General features: G+C 34.8%; 3 protein-coding genes and 2 long non-coding RNA genes across 5 annotated transcripts in view; 2 read left to right on the top strand and 3 right to left on the bottom strand.

The window, feature by feature from the left end:
- Positions 1–3,664, top strand: part of LOC125826183 (uncharacterized) — a 37,592-nt gene extending 33,928 nt beyond the window's left edge. The window contains exon 4 of the long non-coding RNA XR_007442930.1: positions 3,638–3,664. This is a non-coding gene — a long non-coding RNA (uncharacterized LOC125826183). The remainder of the gene's footprint in view (positions 1–3,637) is intronic.
- LOC125826148 (flavonoid 3'-monooxygenase CYP75B137-like) lies at positions 1,861–3,803 on the bottom strand. The gene is made up of 2 exons (XM_049505463.1): positions 2,853–3,803; positions 1,861–2,489 (listed from the first exon to the last, which is right to left on the bottom strand). The coding sequence occupies exons 1-2, from the start codon at positions 3,801–3,803 to the stop codon at positions 1,869–1,871; spliced, it is 1,572 nt and encodes a 523-aa protein (XP_049361420.1). The 3' UTR covers positions 1,861–1,868.
- Positions 3,804–8,119: 4,316 nt separating this feature from the next.
- Positions 8,120–17,552, top strand: LOC125826184 (uncharacterized). The gene is made up of 3 exons (XR_007442931.1): positions 8,120–8,180; positions 11,930–11,978; positions 17,504–17,552. It is a non-coding gene; the product is annotated as an uncharacterized LOC125826184 (long non-coding RNA).
- LOC125826182 (flavonoid 3'-monooxygenase CYP75B137-like) lies at positions 9,838–12,146 on the bottom strand. The gene is made up of 2 exons (XM_049505500.1): positions 11,200–12,146; positions 9,838–10,475 (listed from the first exon to the last, which is right to left on the bottom strand). Exons 1-2 carry the CDS (start codon positions 12,142–12,144, stop codon positions 9,855–9,857), a joined length of 1,566 nt encoding a protein of 521 aa, XP_049361457.1. The 5' UTR covers positions 12,145–12,146; the 3' UTR covers positions 9,838–9,854.
- On the bottom strand, positions 15,585–17,669 carry LOC125826149 (flavonoid 3'-monooxygenase CYP75B137-like). The gene is made up of 2 exons (XM_049505464.1): positions 16,725–17,669; positions 15,585–16,302 (listed from the first exon to the last, which is right to left on the bottom strand). Exons 1-2 carry the CDS (start codon positions 17,667–17,669, stop codon positions 15,682–15,684), a joined length of 1,566 nt encoding a protein of 521 aa, XP_049361421.1. The 3' UTR covers positions 15,585–15,681.
- Between the last annotated feature and the right edge of the window lie 117 nt (positions 17,670–17,786).

Below are 17,786 nucleotides of genomic sequence, written 5' to 3'. Positions count from 1 at the left end.
TACCGATATGAACATTTAACTCCTTTATGAGGAGTTCACCGTTATTGGTTACTTCTTAAAGAGAGACCAAAGTGATTACATGATTCATCCTTGGAAACCTTTCAGCTATAAGATTGATATGAAAGTGTTATTTTGAGTTTATTTCTAAAAGTTCACCTTGATTTTGCTTACATGAGACAAATAAGATTGAAGATTGTTATCGTTTCTGAAAGGGCATTGATTTCATCATGGTTATTGTTTCTTGATTTTATCATGATTATTATACTATCATGTTTTCTGACTTGTCCTTCATTAAAATGGTTGTGGTTAAGTGTTATTTACTCAATGAGCTAGCGTCTCACTCCTTGCTAAATGTTTTTACAGAGAACTCAGGTGACATTGGAGAAGATTCCATTAATTAGAGAGTGTGGATTGATAGCATATGGTGAGTCTCTCATTGCTTCGCGTGGCAAGAGACGTATTGAATTGCTATGATTTATTTTGTTCTTTAAAAATTCTTAGAGTCGCTCCATTTGTCACTCCTTTTATTCGAGTCATGATTATTCCTTCATATTGTAGTCAAGTAACTAGTTTTGAACTTCTTTTTCATATTTGGAGATAAATTGGTATTATTGCGTGACAATTAGATCATTGATGAATATTATGTCTTAATTTATAGTTGTTATTAGTTGTGTTGTAGATTTTTGAGACAGGGAAAATTTAGCATAGGCCCAAAAAAAAGAAAACTCTGCCCGATTTTCTGTAGAATTTTGGTAAGGCTTGCTTTGGAATTCTCCCCCTTAGCACCGGTCATGGTCCTAAATTGGATCGTGACATGTAACCAAGACCAAGAGCCCTAAATGTTTAGGACTTACGGTTGACAAATAGTTAACAAAACCAAAACTTTCAGTTTTTTTTAAAGAATCACAGGTGAATGACTCTAAGAATTAAAGCACTTGGCTCTGTTCGTCAGATTTGCTGAATGAATGCTTCAAGTGGGGAAAGAATTCTGATTTTTACACCCCTAATTATCTGCTATTCCTAAATGTTATATCTCTGAAAATATGCTACATTAATTCCTCATATCTCCTACCTATGGAAAGAAATTAAACTATCATTACACAAATATTTAGAGTTATTACATTATAACAGATTTTGGTACCAAAACACTTAAAAGAGTTGTTCATCAACTATCCTTTTGAAGCAAATATTGTCAAGACATGGCTAATTTTACCTATTATATGACCACTTAAAAGAGTTTTTTTTATTTTGCTGAAAGAATGAGATATTTTAGATGAAGACAAAAAAAAAGAAGAGACCAGTACGATAAAAATGACGCATAGTTACCTCCCCAGTCCACTCATGATATGTATTGTATTAGAGAACTTAATACATGTATTTTTCCTCAGATTGAATCTCGTAGTGTTAATATAAAGATATGGTAAATATATCAAAATGCCTTGTAATTTTGTGATTGGAATTAAAGAGTTGCTTAAAAAATATGTTTTTATAACGAACAGGAAAGGAGGGTAGGATAAATTGAAACGGAGGGAGCACTTTGTTTGGAAGGATTTTCATTTTGTGTACCCTGTTTAGTACTATATATAGCTAGTCAATGATCCTAAAGAGTCATGGACTTGGTTGAAGCACATGTTGACCGAATCACGTTAAATATTTATGTCTCTTTTGACATATTTCTTATTTATCTTCTTACTCATGGTCTTCCGAGTTTGCTTTGCTAGCTTCCACATGATACTTGATTATTTCGGTCATAATTAGAAGAAAACATCACTCATTATCTATGAATAGTAAATTTGGGAGAATTATTCAATGCTCATTAATATTTGTCTTTGAAAGACATTAGCACATAACAGTGATACATTTTTATCTTACTCATACAGTGTTGGATTGGACAATCTTGGAGTAGGTATAGCCACCAGAGGAATTTTCTTCTTCAAAGCAATACAAAACTTCTCCTTAAGGTCTAACGTCTCTCCTTCAGGCAATTTCCAATCGAAAGAATGAATGAGCGAAGCCAGTGAATACATGAACATCCTCTCTGCCATGGCTATCCCCGCACACATTCTTCTGCCTGAACCAAATGGAAAATAGTTGAAATCATTTCCACTATAGTTCCATTTATTGTCCAAAAATCTCTCTGGACGGAACTCTGTTGGATTGTTCCAGATAGAAGGATCTCTGTGTATTGCCCATACATTTACGAAAACACGAGACCCTTTAGGAACAGTGTATCCTCCAATAGTGATTGTCTCACTAGGACAATGAGGAGCCAAGAGTGGGAGGGCTGGATGTATGCGCATAGCTTCTTTCATCACTGCATAGAGATATGGTAACTGTTGAATATGAGACTCTTCCACTATGTTATCTTTACCCACAACTGTATCTAGTTCTTGTTGTAATTTCCTCAGGACGTCTGGTTTGTTCATAATTTCAGCCATGGCAAACTCAACCGCGTTGGAGGTTGTGTCAGTTCCACCGACAACCAAATCCTGTCCATAGTATTTGTGAATTTATTATCATGTACAACAAGTTTTTATTTGTAGAACTGTATATTGGAGTTCAGTTCAAGCTTCACAGTTAAGTCTTCACATATAATCTGATGCTAAATTTGCTGACTCTTTCCTTAAGTCAGTCCAATAACATGGTAGCAACTAACAGTTCAGAACATGAATATATGAATCTAATAATTATTCAATACATTTATGATCCTAATTTTAACTTTTATTAGCATTTGATCCTCTTATTTTGACTGATATCACTATAACCCAATTTTTCATCCGTTAACTGCCTAACAAGTAAGAAGATGAACTATTTAAAGCAAATTTAGTAGAATGCACAACTGATAAACATACCATAAGTAAGGCTTTGATTTCAGTCATGGTCAGAGGCATTTTGGGATCTGCTTCATCTTTCAACTTCAGCAAAACTTGCAGAAAGTCTTTGCTTTCTTGGCCAACACCATTTCTGTCTAATTTTTGTCTTTGATCAATCATGCTTTCAAATAACTTATCAAATCTCTTTAGCAACACCTTCATCTTCTTTATAACACCCTGGAAATCAAACCAGGCCAAGCCCGGGTAAAAATCAGAAAGATTGGGAATACTGATCAACTCAGCTATCTCAGTCACAACATGCCTAAACTCAGCTCCAAGACTAGCTCTTTCCTCACCCTTCAATGTGCCACCCCATAACATGCTTGTCATCACATTAAGCACAGTCAAGAACATCTGTTCACCAACATTCACTGGTAAACCCTTCTGACTATACAAGTAATTGATCGATTGTCTAAGCTCCCTTCTCCTTAGTGCATAAACAGAATCTATATTAGAACAGCTAAGCATATCGCGAACACAAACCTTCCTCAACATTCGCCATTTTGGACCATAAGGACTCCAAATTAAGTCATTGACACCATATGAAAATTCTCTTCCAGCAGCAGACACATCTCTATTTGCAAAAATGGTATCTTTATCCTTAAGAACCTCACGAGCTAAAGCAGAGGAAGTAATAATAATCCCAACTTTTAGACCAAGCCAGAGTCTACAAATGGGTCCATAAGTTTGGGAAAGAGATGCAAAATAGATGTGAGTTTCTGAAGAAACATCAAGAGAATGGAGATTACCTATCAAGGGCAAAGCTTTAGGCCCTGGTGGCAATCCCTTGTATGAGTTTCTGATGAAACACCAAAGTAAAGCTAAAAAACCAAGAAAACAGGAGAAAAACACACCCTTTTGCTCAACATTGAGTTGTGGAAGGAGCCATGGGAAAGAATCAAAAAGGGGTTTGAAGCATTCGAGAGACATCTGAAGCTTTTGCACCCCTAAATTTTATTTTATTTTTTATTTTTGACTTTGCTAAAAGAATGAGATGAATATAAATAGACCTTTTTTTCATTTAATGAATTTTGACTGTTCGTTAATTAATACTACTATTTCCAGCTAGACTTACAATGCAACAACACTCATTATTAAATGGTAAGTTATTATTAGCAAGTAAAAACTAACAATCTTTACATCTTTCATGTACTAAGTCAACAGTTGAATTACGACAATACTGTTTAACTATTAATTTACTTTTTCTTGAAATTATTTAAAATATTATTTTTTTCATTTAATATTTATTTTGGAATTCAATGAATTTTGACTGTTCGTATTATAGTAATTAATACTCCTATTTTCAGCTAGACTTACAATTCAATACTCATTATTAAATTGTAAACTATTATTAGCAAGAAAAAACAAACAATCTTTACATCTTCCACGCAGTAATAATGATGATTTTTCATAATAATAGTTACTGTGAATTTTTTAAGGATAAGGGTCTGAAAAATACCTCAACTTTGGTCGAATTTGCTGTTGCGATACTAAACTTTCATGAGAACCTATTACCTCCTAGACTATTTAATACCGTATTTTAAACATATATATTTGTCCACATGGACATAAAAAATAATGCAAAATTATAAATAGTAATGTGGACACGTGGGCACACACATACCTTTAAAATACACTATTAAATAGTTCAAGGGGTAAAAAATACAGTATTAAATAGTCTAGGGAGGTAATAGGTCCTCGTGAAAGTTTAGTATCGCAACAGCAAATCCGACCAAAGTTGGGGTATTTTTCAGACGCTTATCCCTTTAAATAACTAGTCATAATGATTTTCCATTACACATTTAATATATTTGAATTCTTTTACATATTTTATCCGTAGATTACAATTTTACTTCTACATTACATTTAAATGTTATAAATTGTTTAAGAAATTAAATAGTAAAAAGTAAATCACCATATTAGTATAAATAAATTTTATTACCACTAACTCTTCATTATGTAAATATATGTATCTCCCAGTAATTATATTTATTATGATTTTTACTCTCATCTCTCATCCATAATCTCAAATGGATTAATATCATATTCATTGACAACTCTTTGTGTTCCTCAATGCTATCCTATAAATAGTAACATTTGACACAATAATGTACACTTAAACCAATTGAAAAAAAAGAACTTGAGAAAATCTATATGCTCGATCTCTTCTCTTGTCTTTTTTATTTGTGTAGTTTAATATTTATGTTTCTTGTTTGTTGTTGTCACACTCCGAACCTACACCCTGGACGTGGCCGACACTCGAAGACCATTGTTGGCCCCAAAGCGAACCCTTGGCCTGGCTTTCTTAAATCAGTGGAAACTTAACTCGATAGCATAACTCAATGCAATGCAAGGTTATAAAACAACCTAACTAATAAAATCTGGCCAAAAAGGCAACTCGAGTCCCAAAATAGAATATTTACATAGATGAGAGACTCAAAACCAACTAACTGACTGTCTATGAAGCCTCTATATAACTGAGATGGATGTTGGAACAGACCCCGCAACATCCTAATAAAACAAAACTAAGAGAACAACATAATCGAGTCCTCCGGAACACAAAGAGGCTCACCACTGACTCTGGAGCACTCAGCTGGATCAATGGCGTGCTGAATGCTGACCCTAGGTACCTGTGTCTGCATCTTCATAAGATGCAGGCCAACTGGCATTAGTACATTGAATGTACAAGTATGCGAGCTGGAAAGTTAAACCATAACTTAAGCTTGGAAGGAGTACAAAGGAACTCTTACCTTGGCTCTGTTCAACTCACGAATAACTGAACTCAATATATAAAGCAATAAGACACATGCAATATATAAAGCTTGTTAAAAATAGTGTAAACAACTTAGTTCGTTAAGGATAAAACGATAACAAACTCAACTTTACTTATATAAAAGTAATATAACTTTAGTGGGAGATTCTTTAACCGACAATCACCACTATGAGCCCTAGTGGTGATACAACGTTTTACCTCACGTTGCCCAAGGACCATCCTATACCTTTCCGTGATATAGTAAGCTAACTTTACTAAGTGGATCCACTAGCTTAATCTTACGGATTCATCTAAAAAGTATGACCCGTTAACTCCTATGTTGGCGCATGGTTCTTATGGAGAGTTGAGTTAATATGAACTCGTGTCCCCAATTCGGTGCTCAAGACTACTCCCAAAAATACTTAGCTCATAAGTGTTTTAAACACATCTTTCTTTATTTGAGATAATTACTCAAAACTTTGCCCGAAAGCTCACTTGGAATCGATGTTCCTTTTTCTTGAAAACTAGCCCAAAGGCTCTTTTGGAATCATAGTTCCTTTCTTACTCAAATGTAAAAACATGTAGAAACTTCTTTGGGAATACATAGTTCCCTAATAACTTTTGAGAAATGAACTCAACTTTAAACTCTTTACTCAACTTGCAACTCTTGACTCTTACTCTTTACTTGACTTGAAACTCTTGACTCTTACTCTTTACTTGACTTGAAACTTGAGCCTTAAAATGAAGTTAAAACATTCAACAAAGACTCTTGAACAACTTTAAAGACTTACCTTGACTCACTTCTTTAACTTCTAAACCCAACTCTTAACTTCACTTGACTTGGAAACTAACTCTCCTTGAATTGGAATCATGAATTCAGGGTGTTTGATCACGTGTTATGGACGAGTTCTTGACGTTTAAACGTACATTGGGGTGTTGTAAACAACTAGGGAACATAGGTACAATACCTAGGAACATGCATGAGAAAGTGGGGAAGGAATGGGAAGACTTGGCGCTCTGAGAGGCGCGGAGCGCCAGACCAAAAACTTCAGAGGGGTCTGGTTGGGGCTCTGGTAGGGGCGGCGCCCCAAGGGCTGGACCTCAGAGTCCCTTTTGGGGCGCGTCGCCCCAGCCCTTTTTCCCGAAAACTCAACTTTTCTCCTCCTTTTCTCCAACTCTAAACTTTCTAAACTTCAAAGCTTTATCCCCCAAACACTTAGAATCATCAAAACCCTTAACATACACTAGATTCAACTCAAAAACACCCTCGGAAACATACACCAAACCAACAAGAACTACAACACAACACAACTACAACTTCAACAATTCCAACCAACAACTTCAATCAAACATAATCAATCTTTTCTCGAAATTAAACGAGGTTGGCGTGTGGGGGAAAGAACCAACCCAACACTATGAACTCACATACCTTAATAGGGATCACCCCCGAAGAAAACCATGACGATCTTTACGAAGTTTGCTTCTTCTTCTCCTTTCTCTCCTTTTCTCTCAAGAACCCTAACTCTTACTCTTTTTAAAAAGGGAAAAACTGATCAAAAATCAGTCTTACACCTTAATATATATCCAAAGACAAGGCTAGGGAAAAGACCAAAATACCCTTACAATTTCCGGACGGATTCCCTGCCAACTGCCCAACTTTCAAAGGGCATAACTCGCTCATACGAACTCAAAAACGAGCAAACTCGATGGCGTTGGAAGGACCAATCCACGAACTTTGCAAACATAACTGGAACTACACCTAGATCATCCCGAGCTAGGATTTATAACTGTACAAAGTTGGCCAAAAATTCATTATTTTCCATACTTAACAAATTTTCCAGATTTTTAATTCTTTCCAAAAAGACTATTTCCAAGTTTTAAGCTTCTTCCTAGTCCCCAACTTGCAAGATGTCACAGTTGTTGTACAACTTTTTATTGTTGTGTTATTATTATTATTGAGAATTTACCATGATTTGTTGCTTTCTATACGTTAGCCTAGCATGTGGTATTTTAGTATCCTCATTTGAATGTTGAATTTGTGCAATAGTTAGTTATTTTCACTTTTAGTCAATTTTATAGTTAAAAGTATATTCTTTTTATTAGGAAGATATATGTAGCTCCTTTTTTTAATGAATAAGATCCGAGGGTCATTTTATAATTAAGAATCAAAAGAGTACTTAATTAAATCTACACAAGACAAAAAGGAAAGAATAAAGGGAAAACTAAGCAAATACCCCATAAAAGCAAAATAATTATAAACATATACCCCTTTCAGTGTAAGAGTATATATATACAAATGGTGTAAACTAAGCATATCGCGAACACAAACCTTCCTCATCATGCGCTATTTCGGTCCATAAGGAGTCCAAAGTATGTTATTGCCACCTTATGAAAATTCTCTTCCAGCAGCAGGGACATCTCTATTAGCAAAAATGGTATCTTTATCCTTCAGAACTTCACGAGCTAAAGCAGGGGACGTAATAATAATACCAAGTTTTTTACCATGCCAGAGTCTACAAATGGGGCCATAAGTTTGGGAAAGAGATGCAAAATAGGTGTGAAGTTCAGGGTCAAGAGAATGGAGATTACCTATCAAGGGCAAAGCTTTAGGCCCTGGTGGCAATCCCTTGTTTGAGTTACTGATGAAACACCAAAGAAACCATAGTACAGCTAAAAAAACAAGAAAACAAGAGGAAAACACACCCTTTAAACATTGAGTTGTTGAAGGAGTTTGAGAATAAAATTCCAAATTTAGAAGAAGATTCATCATGAACCTCTCGATTTTTCAGAGACATTTTGGAGTTGAATGTCTAAAAGTTACGAACGATACATAAGCAATGAAATCATTGTTGGAGACAATACTTCTTTTATGAATATGAAATCAGTAATTGCAGCTGAATTATAAATTGATGAATTGGAAAAAAATAGATATCAGGTAGATACATCATAGAACTGTCTCCAAATACATTAAAACTTAAAAGAATTTAGATACACAACAAAATAACTAGAATCACAATGAAAGTTGGTAGCTTTTTTTTTTGGGAAAATGCATAAGTACCCCTCCAGCCTAAGCCCGAAATCCCAGAGACACACCTAACCTTTACTAAGGTCCTATTACCCCCCGAACTTATTTTATATGTAATATTCTACCCCTTTTTGGCCTACGTGGCACTATCTTGTGGGCCCAGCGCATGTTGACAATTTTTTCAAGGATAGTGCCACGTAAGCCGAAAAGGGGTAGAATATTATAGATAAATTAAGTTCAGGGGGGTAATAGGATCTTAGTAAAAGTTAGGTGTGTCTCTGAGATTTCGGGCATAGGCTGGGGGGTACTTATGCATTTTCCCTTTTTTTTTAGATAAATAACAATAGGTGTATGTATCAGGTACTAAATATAATGAAGGTTCTCATAGCTATGTATCAAATACTAACTATAAACATGATTTATATTGATTTAGGTTTGAAATAATTGAGGTTATGTATCAACAATAACATTTAAACATATATATTTAACACAAACAAAGTTGCAATGTATCTGATAGTTGAAACATAAACATGATACCTAAGTAAACACACAATATCAACCAGATACATTAGAAATTTGAACCTTGGTAGAGAAAGCCAAGTGGTAACACCATCGACTTCCCCCTTTTTATTTTGAAGCTTTTATAGCTAGTGATTTCACACTTGAACTAACATCCTTCCGTAATTTTTGTTCCACAATTTCTTCATCATTAAAGGATCGTTGCGGTGTTTGAATCTATTTTCAGCAAAATCATCAGTATTCGAATCAAACTCATGAGGAACAAAATCTTTCGTTTGAGGAACTAATTGAGTAAGACCAATACTAAACGATGGTAGTGAGTCCACATGTATCGTCAAATTGAGTTGAAGAACAATAAATTGAAACTATTTTGATTCAAAATTCTGATATATTAAAAGCAAAAAAGATTATGAAGAAATTCTTCTACCTAGAACTTGAAATTGATGATAAGTTCAAGAATAACACGGTTGTAATTCAAAATGCTGACTTGGAAGAAATTGTTGTAATTAATTTAAATAGAAGGGAATTTAATAGATTATGTTATCCTCAGGAATTTCATCTCTGATGGGCACAAACTGTATAGAAACCTTTGAATCAATTTAAAATGGATCCCATTTTCATAATTCATCATACAAAAGACATAATCACCATACAGAATGCGACTCTCTACAGACACATTTTTATCTTACCCATAGAGTGCTGGATTGGACAATCTTGGAGTCGGTATAGCCACCAGAGGCATTTTCTTCTTCAAAATAATACCGAACTTCTCTGTAACTTCTAATGTCTCTCCTTCAGGCAATTTCCAGTCGAAAGAATGAACCAGTGAAGCAAGTGAATACATGAACATCCTCTCTGCCATGTCTATCCCCACACAGATTCTTCTGCCAGAACCAAATGGGAAATAGTTGAAATCATTTCCACTATAATCCCATTTATTGTCCAAAAATCTCTCTGGACAGAACTCAGTTGGATTTTTCCAGATAGAAGGATCTCTGTGTATAGCCCATACATTTATGAAAACACAAGATCCTTTAGGAACAGTGTATCCTCCCACAGTGCATGTTTCACTTGGACAATGTGGCACCAATAATGGAGCAGTTGGATGTATGCGCAAGACTTCTTTCATAACTGCATAAAGATATGGTAATTCCTTAATATGAGACTCTTCCACAATATTATCTTTTCCCACAACTGTCTCTAGTTCTTGTTGTAATTTCCTCAGGATGTCTGGTTTGTTCATAATTTCAGCCATGGCAAACTCAATCGCATTGGACATTGAGCTAGCTCCACCAGTAACCATATCCTGTCCATAGTATTTGTGAAGTTATTATCATGTACAGCAGTTTTTTAGCTGTATAACTGTATATTGAAGTTCAGTTCAAGGTTGACAGTTTTAATTCACAGTTATGTCTTCACATATTATCTGATGCTAAAATTGCGGACTCTTTCCTTAAGGCAGTCCAATAACATGGTAGCAACTAACAGTTCAGAACATGAATATATGAATCTAATATCTATTACACAACTGCCACGGTAATTCTTCGATACATTTACAATCCTAATTTTAACTTGTATTAGCATTTGATCCTCTTATTATGACTAACATCACTATAAGCCAATTTTTCATCCGTTAACTGCCTAACATGTAAGGAGATGGACTATTTAAAGTAAAATGCAAACTTTTGTAGCCAGTACCACATGTAATGAAAATGAAGAATTTTTCTAGCCGAAGAACGCAACCAACAACTCAGGACATGAATTAATGAATCTGATTCTTCTGAAATTTATTTCCCATATTGACACAATGATTTTGATCCTTATAATATAAAAAAGAAAAGATCTGCCATCATGATCAGTATAACTGTGTAAGCTTATAATTAATCCATATAGGTAAGGTATGAATGGTTGATGACAAATGCAATCTTTGCTACTCAATAATAATGCAATGATAACTAGGGAGAGGTAGAATTATTTTTGGTTCATTTAGGAAAAACGAATTTCGCAGATTGCACAACTGATAAACATACCATAAGTAAGGCTTTGATTTCAGTCATGGTCAGAGGCATTTTGGGATCTGCTTCATCTTTCAACTTCAGCAAAACTTGCAGAAAGTCTTTGCTTTCTTGGCCAACACCATTTCTGTCCAATTTTTGTCTTTGATCAATCATGGTTTCAAATATCTTATCAAATCTCTTTAGAACCACCTTCATCTTCTTTACAACACCCTGGAAATCAAACCAAGCCATGCCTGGGTAAAAATCAGAAAGATTGGGAATACTGATCAACTCAGCTATCTCAGTCACAACATGCCTAAACTCAGCTCCAACACTAGCTCTTTCCTCACCCTTCATTGTGCCACCCCATAACATGCTTGTAATCACATTAAGCACAGTCAAGAACATCTGTTCACCAACATTCACCGGTAAACCCTTCCGACTATACAAGTATTTGATCGATTGTCTAAGCTCCCTTTTCCTTAGTGCATAAACTGAGTCTAATGTAGAACAACTAAGCATATCACGAACACAAACCTTCCTCAACATTCGCCATTTCGGTCCATAAGGAGTCCAAAGTAAGTCATTGACACCGTATGAAAATTCTCTTCCAGCAGCAGGGACATCTCTGTTAGCAAAAATGGTATCTTTATCCTTAAGAACCTCGCGAGCTAAGGCTGGTGAAGTAATAATAATCCCAACTTTTTTACCAAGCCAAAGTCTACAAATCGGGCCATAAGTTTGGGACAGAGATGCAAAATAGGTGTGAAGTTGAGGATCAAGAGAATGGAGATTACCTACCAAGGGCAAAGGTTTAGGCCCTGGTGGCAGTCCCTTGTTTGAGTTACTGATGAAAAACCAAAGTAAAGCTAAAAAACCAAGAAAACAGGAGAAAATCACAGCCTTTTGCTCAACATTGAGTTGTTGAAGGAGCCATGGGAAAGAATCAAAAAGAGGTTTGAAGAATTTGAGAGACATCTGAAGCTTTTGCACAGCTAAAAGATTTTTTTTTATTTTGCTGAAAGAATGAGATGAATATATATAAGACCAAAACGAAGCAGAGTCACCTCCTGAATCTCGTGATGTTAATTGAAACGGAAAAAGTACTTTTTTTGTATTGTATGAAACGTGGAAAGCAAAATTTGTTTGGCATTTTGTTCATCATTCAATTTTCAGCCAAAAAAACGTTTCTTTCTTTGGATTTATCGCCAGCAAAATTTGAAGTCTTTGACAATCATGGCATCAAATATCCAATCAGATACCGTTCATCTTCTTTGCTGAAGAAGAAAAACTCAATATTTTACACCATATATATAAAACATAATTTTTCCTTATTTGTATAGTACAATATTGATAAGAATCGGGTTTCTTAAAATAAGAACAAGATGTAGAGGTGAAATTATAAAGATTAAAGATAGAAATTGAAAGATATGAGTAATTTTAGAATAAAATTCCAATAAGAACTCTAATTGATCTTAATATTCAAAATTAACGAATTAAAACTAATTATTATCCTAATAGAGTCAATTCAAGAACTTAGATCCCTCATAACGCGTAACATATTCAAAATTCAAACTAATTCAAGCAAATCGTCCAAAATCTTTTTAACTCTGCTTCAAAAATTGGTAATTTGGAAGAAGATACATCATGAACATTCAGACATTTTGGAGTGTGGTGTTTGAAGTGAATTACGAACAATACAAAAGCGATGAAATCATTGTTGGAAACAATATTTCTTTTATGATCTGAAATCAACAATTGCAGCTGAATTATAAATTGATGAGTTGGAAAAAAATAGACATTATATAGATACATCGTAGAATTGTCTCCAGATACATTAAAACGTAAAGAATTCAGATACATAACAAAATAACTAGAATCACAATGAAAGTTGGTAGCCTTTTTCAGATAAATAGCAATACGTGTATGAACCGGGTATTAAAATATAATGAAGGTTGTAATAGTTATGTACCAGATACATGACCATAAACATGATTTATACAGAATTAGGTTTAAAATAATTTGAATTATATATCAACAATATCATTTGTACTATATACATTGTACATAAACAAAGTTTTAATGTATCTGATATAGGGGTATGCATCGGTTGGTTCAGTTTGATTTTATGTATTATCGGTTCGGTTTATCGATTTTTTATTTTTAAATATGTTTTTTTTTTTGTTTTCCACCCGGTGTCCAGAGCCCACATTGGAGCTCCGACTAAATCCAGATCGCACACTGCTGGGCCCATTCGGGAGTGACGCTCCCAATAGGATTTTCTCCATACCCAGGGCTCGAACCCGAGACTTCTGGTTAAGGGTGAAGCATTCCCACCAGTGCACCACAACCCATGTTGGTGATTTTTAAATATGTTAAACCAATAACAAATCAATAATATATTCTTTAACAGTTTTTGGTCATTAACGGTTCGGTTTTCAATTTACCTAATAAGAAAATGCTCATAAAATAAATATATGATTTCTCACTTCTCTAACAATTTGGCACGATACAGTCTAAGACAAGCAAATCAGATGTAAATGCTTTGATATAGTGAAACAAGAAATATAATGAAAAATTGCATCAATAAGAGTAGATACAGTACAAAGACTACAATTACATGCTACAACCAAAACATAATATGAAATTTCTTATGTGAAGTAGAAGTATTGTGATGTGTGAAGTGTGTAGACCGTAGTGTAGAATACTGATATAGTGTCTAGTTATGTTAAGTTATTAATATTTGATATTTATAAAGGGTGTAGTAATAAATTACTATCGTCTTAATGGGTTTACGGTTTATCCAATACTAAAAATCGATACCAAACGGATGACTCAATAATTTTTTTTTAAAAAACCATTAAAACCATGTTAACCTAATAACCCAATAACATTTTTTGGGTTCAATTTATTGGTCGATTCGGTTTTTGCACATCCCTAATCTGATAGTTGAAATATAAACATGATACATAGGTAAATACACAATATCGACCAGATACATTAGAAACTTGAACCTTGGGTAGAGAAAGCCAAGTAGTAACACCATTGACTCCCCCCCCCCCCCCCTTTATTCTGAAGCTTTCGAACTAATATCCTTCCGAAATTTTTCCTCCTGCAATTTCTTCATCATTAAAGAATCATTGCTGTGTTGGATTTATTTTCAGCAAAATCATCATTATTCGAATCAAATTCATGGTTGTAATTCAAAAATGTTGAGTTGGAAAAAATCAATGATACATTGTTAAGTTATAGGCGTGATTTTGGGGGGATTTAAGCACTGTGTGGGGAGAGTTAGAGATATGTATCCGCAGGTCAATAGAGGGAGACGAAAAAAGGAATTTTTTTAATTAATTTAAATGGTAGGGAATTTAGTAGATTATGTTATCCTCATTTCCCAACAGAAGGGAACAACCAATATCACATCAAAAGTAAGTGACATAACATACCATAAGGGCCATTTTAGCCAAGAAAAACTCAATGCTCGAAAGTCTTCAGAAATGTACTATTTTTGCAGGATCTGACACACACAAAGCGGCATTTCTAAAAAGTCTAGAAGATAAGAACAGGCAATTGCAATCTCCTCTCCTCAGCAATAATGCAGTAGTAACTAAAAAATAGATTTGAACTTCGAACAGGGGAAAGGAAAGGTTATTTACTTACATAGAACATGTTACAAGTTAGAAGGGACCAACCAACATCACATCCAAAGAAAGTGACTTTCACTCCCTCCGTCTCAATTTATGACACACAGTTCAGGAAAAAAGAAAAGACTTCGAAACTTGTGGTATAAAACCAAATTTTAGACATCTGTGTGACTATTAATCATTTCATTTAGCTGGAACAGAGTCAGTAGTAAAAAAAAGTCACATATATGATATACCACAACAAAAGCTAGAAGTTTGGCATATTCTTTATCAATATTCAACTTCAGCAAAACTAGCAAAAATTCCTTTCTTTGTTGGGCAATCATGGTCTAAATCATCTTCTTTGCTGACCAAGAAAATCTCAATGCTTTAACACTATATAAATAAAGTAAAACCTTCTGAAGAAATAAAAGATCTAAGATTAGATAATTGACTCTTGGAAGTCTGCAGAACCACAAGATCAATATGAACATACCTGATTCAACTACAAAGCAGAAAAAGTAAATGAATTGTTCTTTTTCCAATATGGGGACTGTTTCCCTTTGTGTTTTTTTCTTTTATTCGGAGAGACAAAAATTAAAGTATCTCATTGGATATTGAGCTTTTGAGAAGTTCAAATATTTTATTTAGAAAGAAATAATTTCGAGAATTGATGTGTTTAGTTAAGGTTTAAAGAAAGAAAAAAACATGAACCTCATCTCTAGCCATGAGGAAACCTGAATTCTTCCTTGAGAGAACTTTCACCAAGAGAGAAGAGAGAAAATAATGGTTCCTTTTACTGCATAGAAAGTTTAAATTAATTTCCATAATTCATCATACAAAAGACAGAATCATCATACAGAACACAACTCTCAACAGAAACATTTTCATCTTACTCATACAGTGTGGGATTGGACAATCTTGGAGTAGGTATAGCCACCAGAGGAATTTTCTTCCTCAAAGTAATACCAAACATCTCTGTAACGTCTGATGTCACTCCTTCGGGCAATTTCCAATCAAAAGAATGAATGAGTGAAGCCAGTGAATACATGAACATCCTCTCTGCCATGCCTATCCCTGCACAGATTCTTCTGCCAGAACCAAATGGGAAATAGTTCAAATCTTTTCCACTATAATCCCATTTATTGTCCAAAAATCTCTCTGGACGGAACTCTGTTGGATTTTTCCAGATAGAAGCATCTCTCTGTATAGCCCATACATTTATGAAAATACAAGATCCTTTAGGAACAGTGTAACCTCCCACAGTGCATGTTTCACTAGGACAATGTGGTATCAATAGTGGAGCAGCTGGATGTAGGCGCAACACTTCTTTCATCACTGCATAGAGATATGGTAATTGCTGAATATGAGACTCTTCCACAATATTATCTTTTCCCACAGCTGTATCTACTTCTTGTTGTAATTTCCTCAGGACATCGGGTTTGTGCATAATTTCAGCCATGGCAAACTCAATTGTGTTGACGGAAGTGTCAGTTCCACCGAGAACCATTTCCTGTCCATAGTACTTGTGAAGTTATTATCATGTACAACAATTTTTTAATTGTAAAACTGTATATTGGAGTTCAGTTCAAGGTTCACCATCTTAATTCACAGTTAAGTCTTCACATATAATCTGATGCTAAATTTGCTGACTCTTTCTTTAATGCAGTCCAATAACATGGTAGCAACTAACAGTTCAGGACATGAATCTAATATTTATTACTCACCCACCACAAAAATTCATCAATACATTTACAATCCTAATATGAACTTATATAGCATTTGATCCTTTTAATATAAAAAAAAAAAAAAAAAAACATCTGCCATATTGATCAGTGTAAGCCAGTATGAATGGTGGAAGACAAATGCACTATTGGCTACTCAACAATAATGCAGTTATGACTATTTAGTAGAATGCACAATTGATAAACATACCATAAGTAAGGCTTTGATTTCAGTCATGGTCAGAGGCATTTCGGGATCTGCTTCATCTTTCAACTTCAGCAAAACTTGCAAAAAGTCCTTGCTTTCTTGGCCAACACCATTTCTGTCCAATTTTTGTCTTTGATCAATCATGCTCTCAAATATCTTATCAAATCTCTTTGCCAACAACTTCATCTTCTTTATAACACCCTGGAAATCAAACCAAGCCAAGCCCGGGTAAAAATCGGAAAGGTTGGGAATACTGACCAACTGAGCTATCTCAGTCACAACAAGCCTAAACTCAGCTCCAAGACTAGCTCTTTCCTCACCCTTCACTGTGCCACCCCATAACATGCTTGTAATCACATTAAGTATAGTCAAGAACATCTGCTCACCAACATTCACTGGTAAACCTTTCTTACTATAGAAGTAATTAATCGATTGTCTAAGCTCCCTTCTCCTTAGTGCATAAACCGAATCTAAAGTAGAAGAATTAAGCATATCGCGAACACAAACCTTCCTCAACATGCGCCATTTCGGTCCATAAGGAGTCCAAAGTACATTATTGCCACCATATGAAAATTCGCTTCCAGCAGCAGGGACATCTCTGTTAGCAAAAATGGTATCTTTATCCTTAAGAACCTCGCGAGCTAAAGCAGGGGAAGTAATAATAATCCCAAGTTTTTTACCAAGCCAGATTCTACAAATGGGGCCATAAGTTTGGGACAGAGATGCAAAATAGGTGTGAAGTTCAGGATCAAGAGAATGGAGATTACCTATCAAGGGAAAAGCTTTAGGCCCTGGTGGCAATCTCTTGTTTGAGTTACTGATGAAAAACCAAAGTAAAGCTAAAAAAGCTAGAAAACAGGAGAAAAACACACCCTTTTGCTCAACATTGAGTTGTTGAAGGGGCCATGGGAAAGAATCAAAAAGGGGTTTGAAGAATTCGAGAGACATCTGAAGAAGATTTTTTTTTTTTTAATTTTGCTGAAAGAATGAAATGAATATAAATAGACATTCCCAGTATTCTCCTGAATCTCGTGATGTTAATTGAAACGGAGAAAGTACTTTGTT

Source organism: Solanum verrucosum, unplaced genomic scaffold, assembly GCF_900185275.1.
Source record: "Solanum verrucosum unplaced genomic scaffold, falcon-dt-bn FXZP01000060.1, whole genome shotgun sequence".
Classification (NCBI taxonomy): domain Eukaryota; kingdom Viridiplantae; phylum Streptophyta; class Magnoliopsida; order Solanales; family Solanaceae; genus Solanum; species Solanum verrucosum.
The sequence above is the reverse complement of the archived record's forward strand: the minus strand, read 5'-3'. Positions and strand labels throughout refer to the sequence as shown.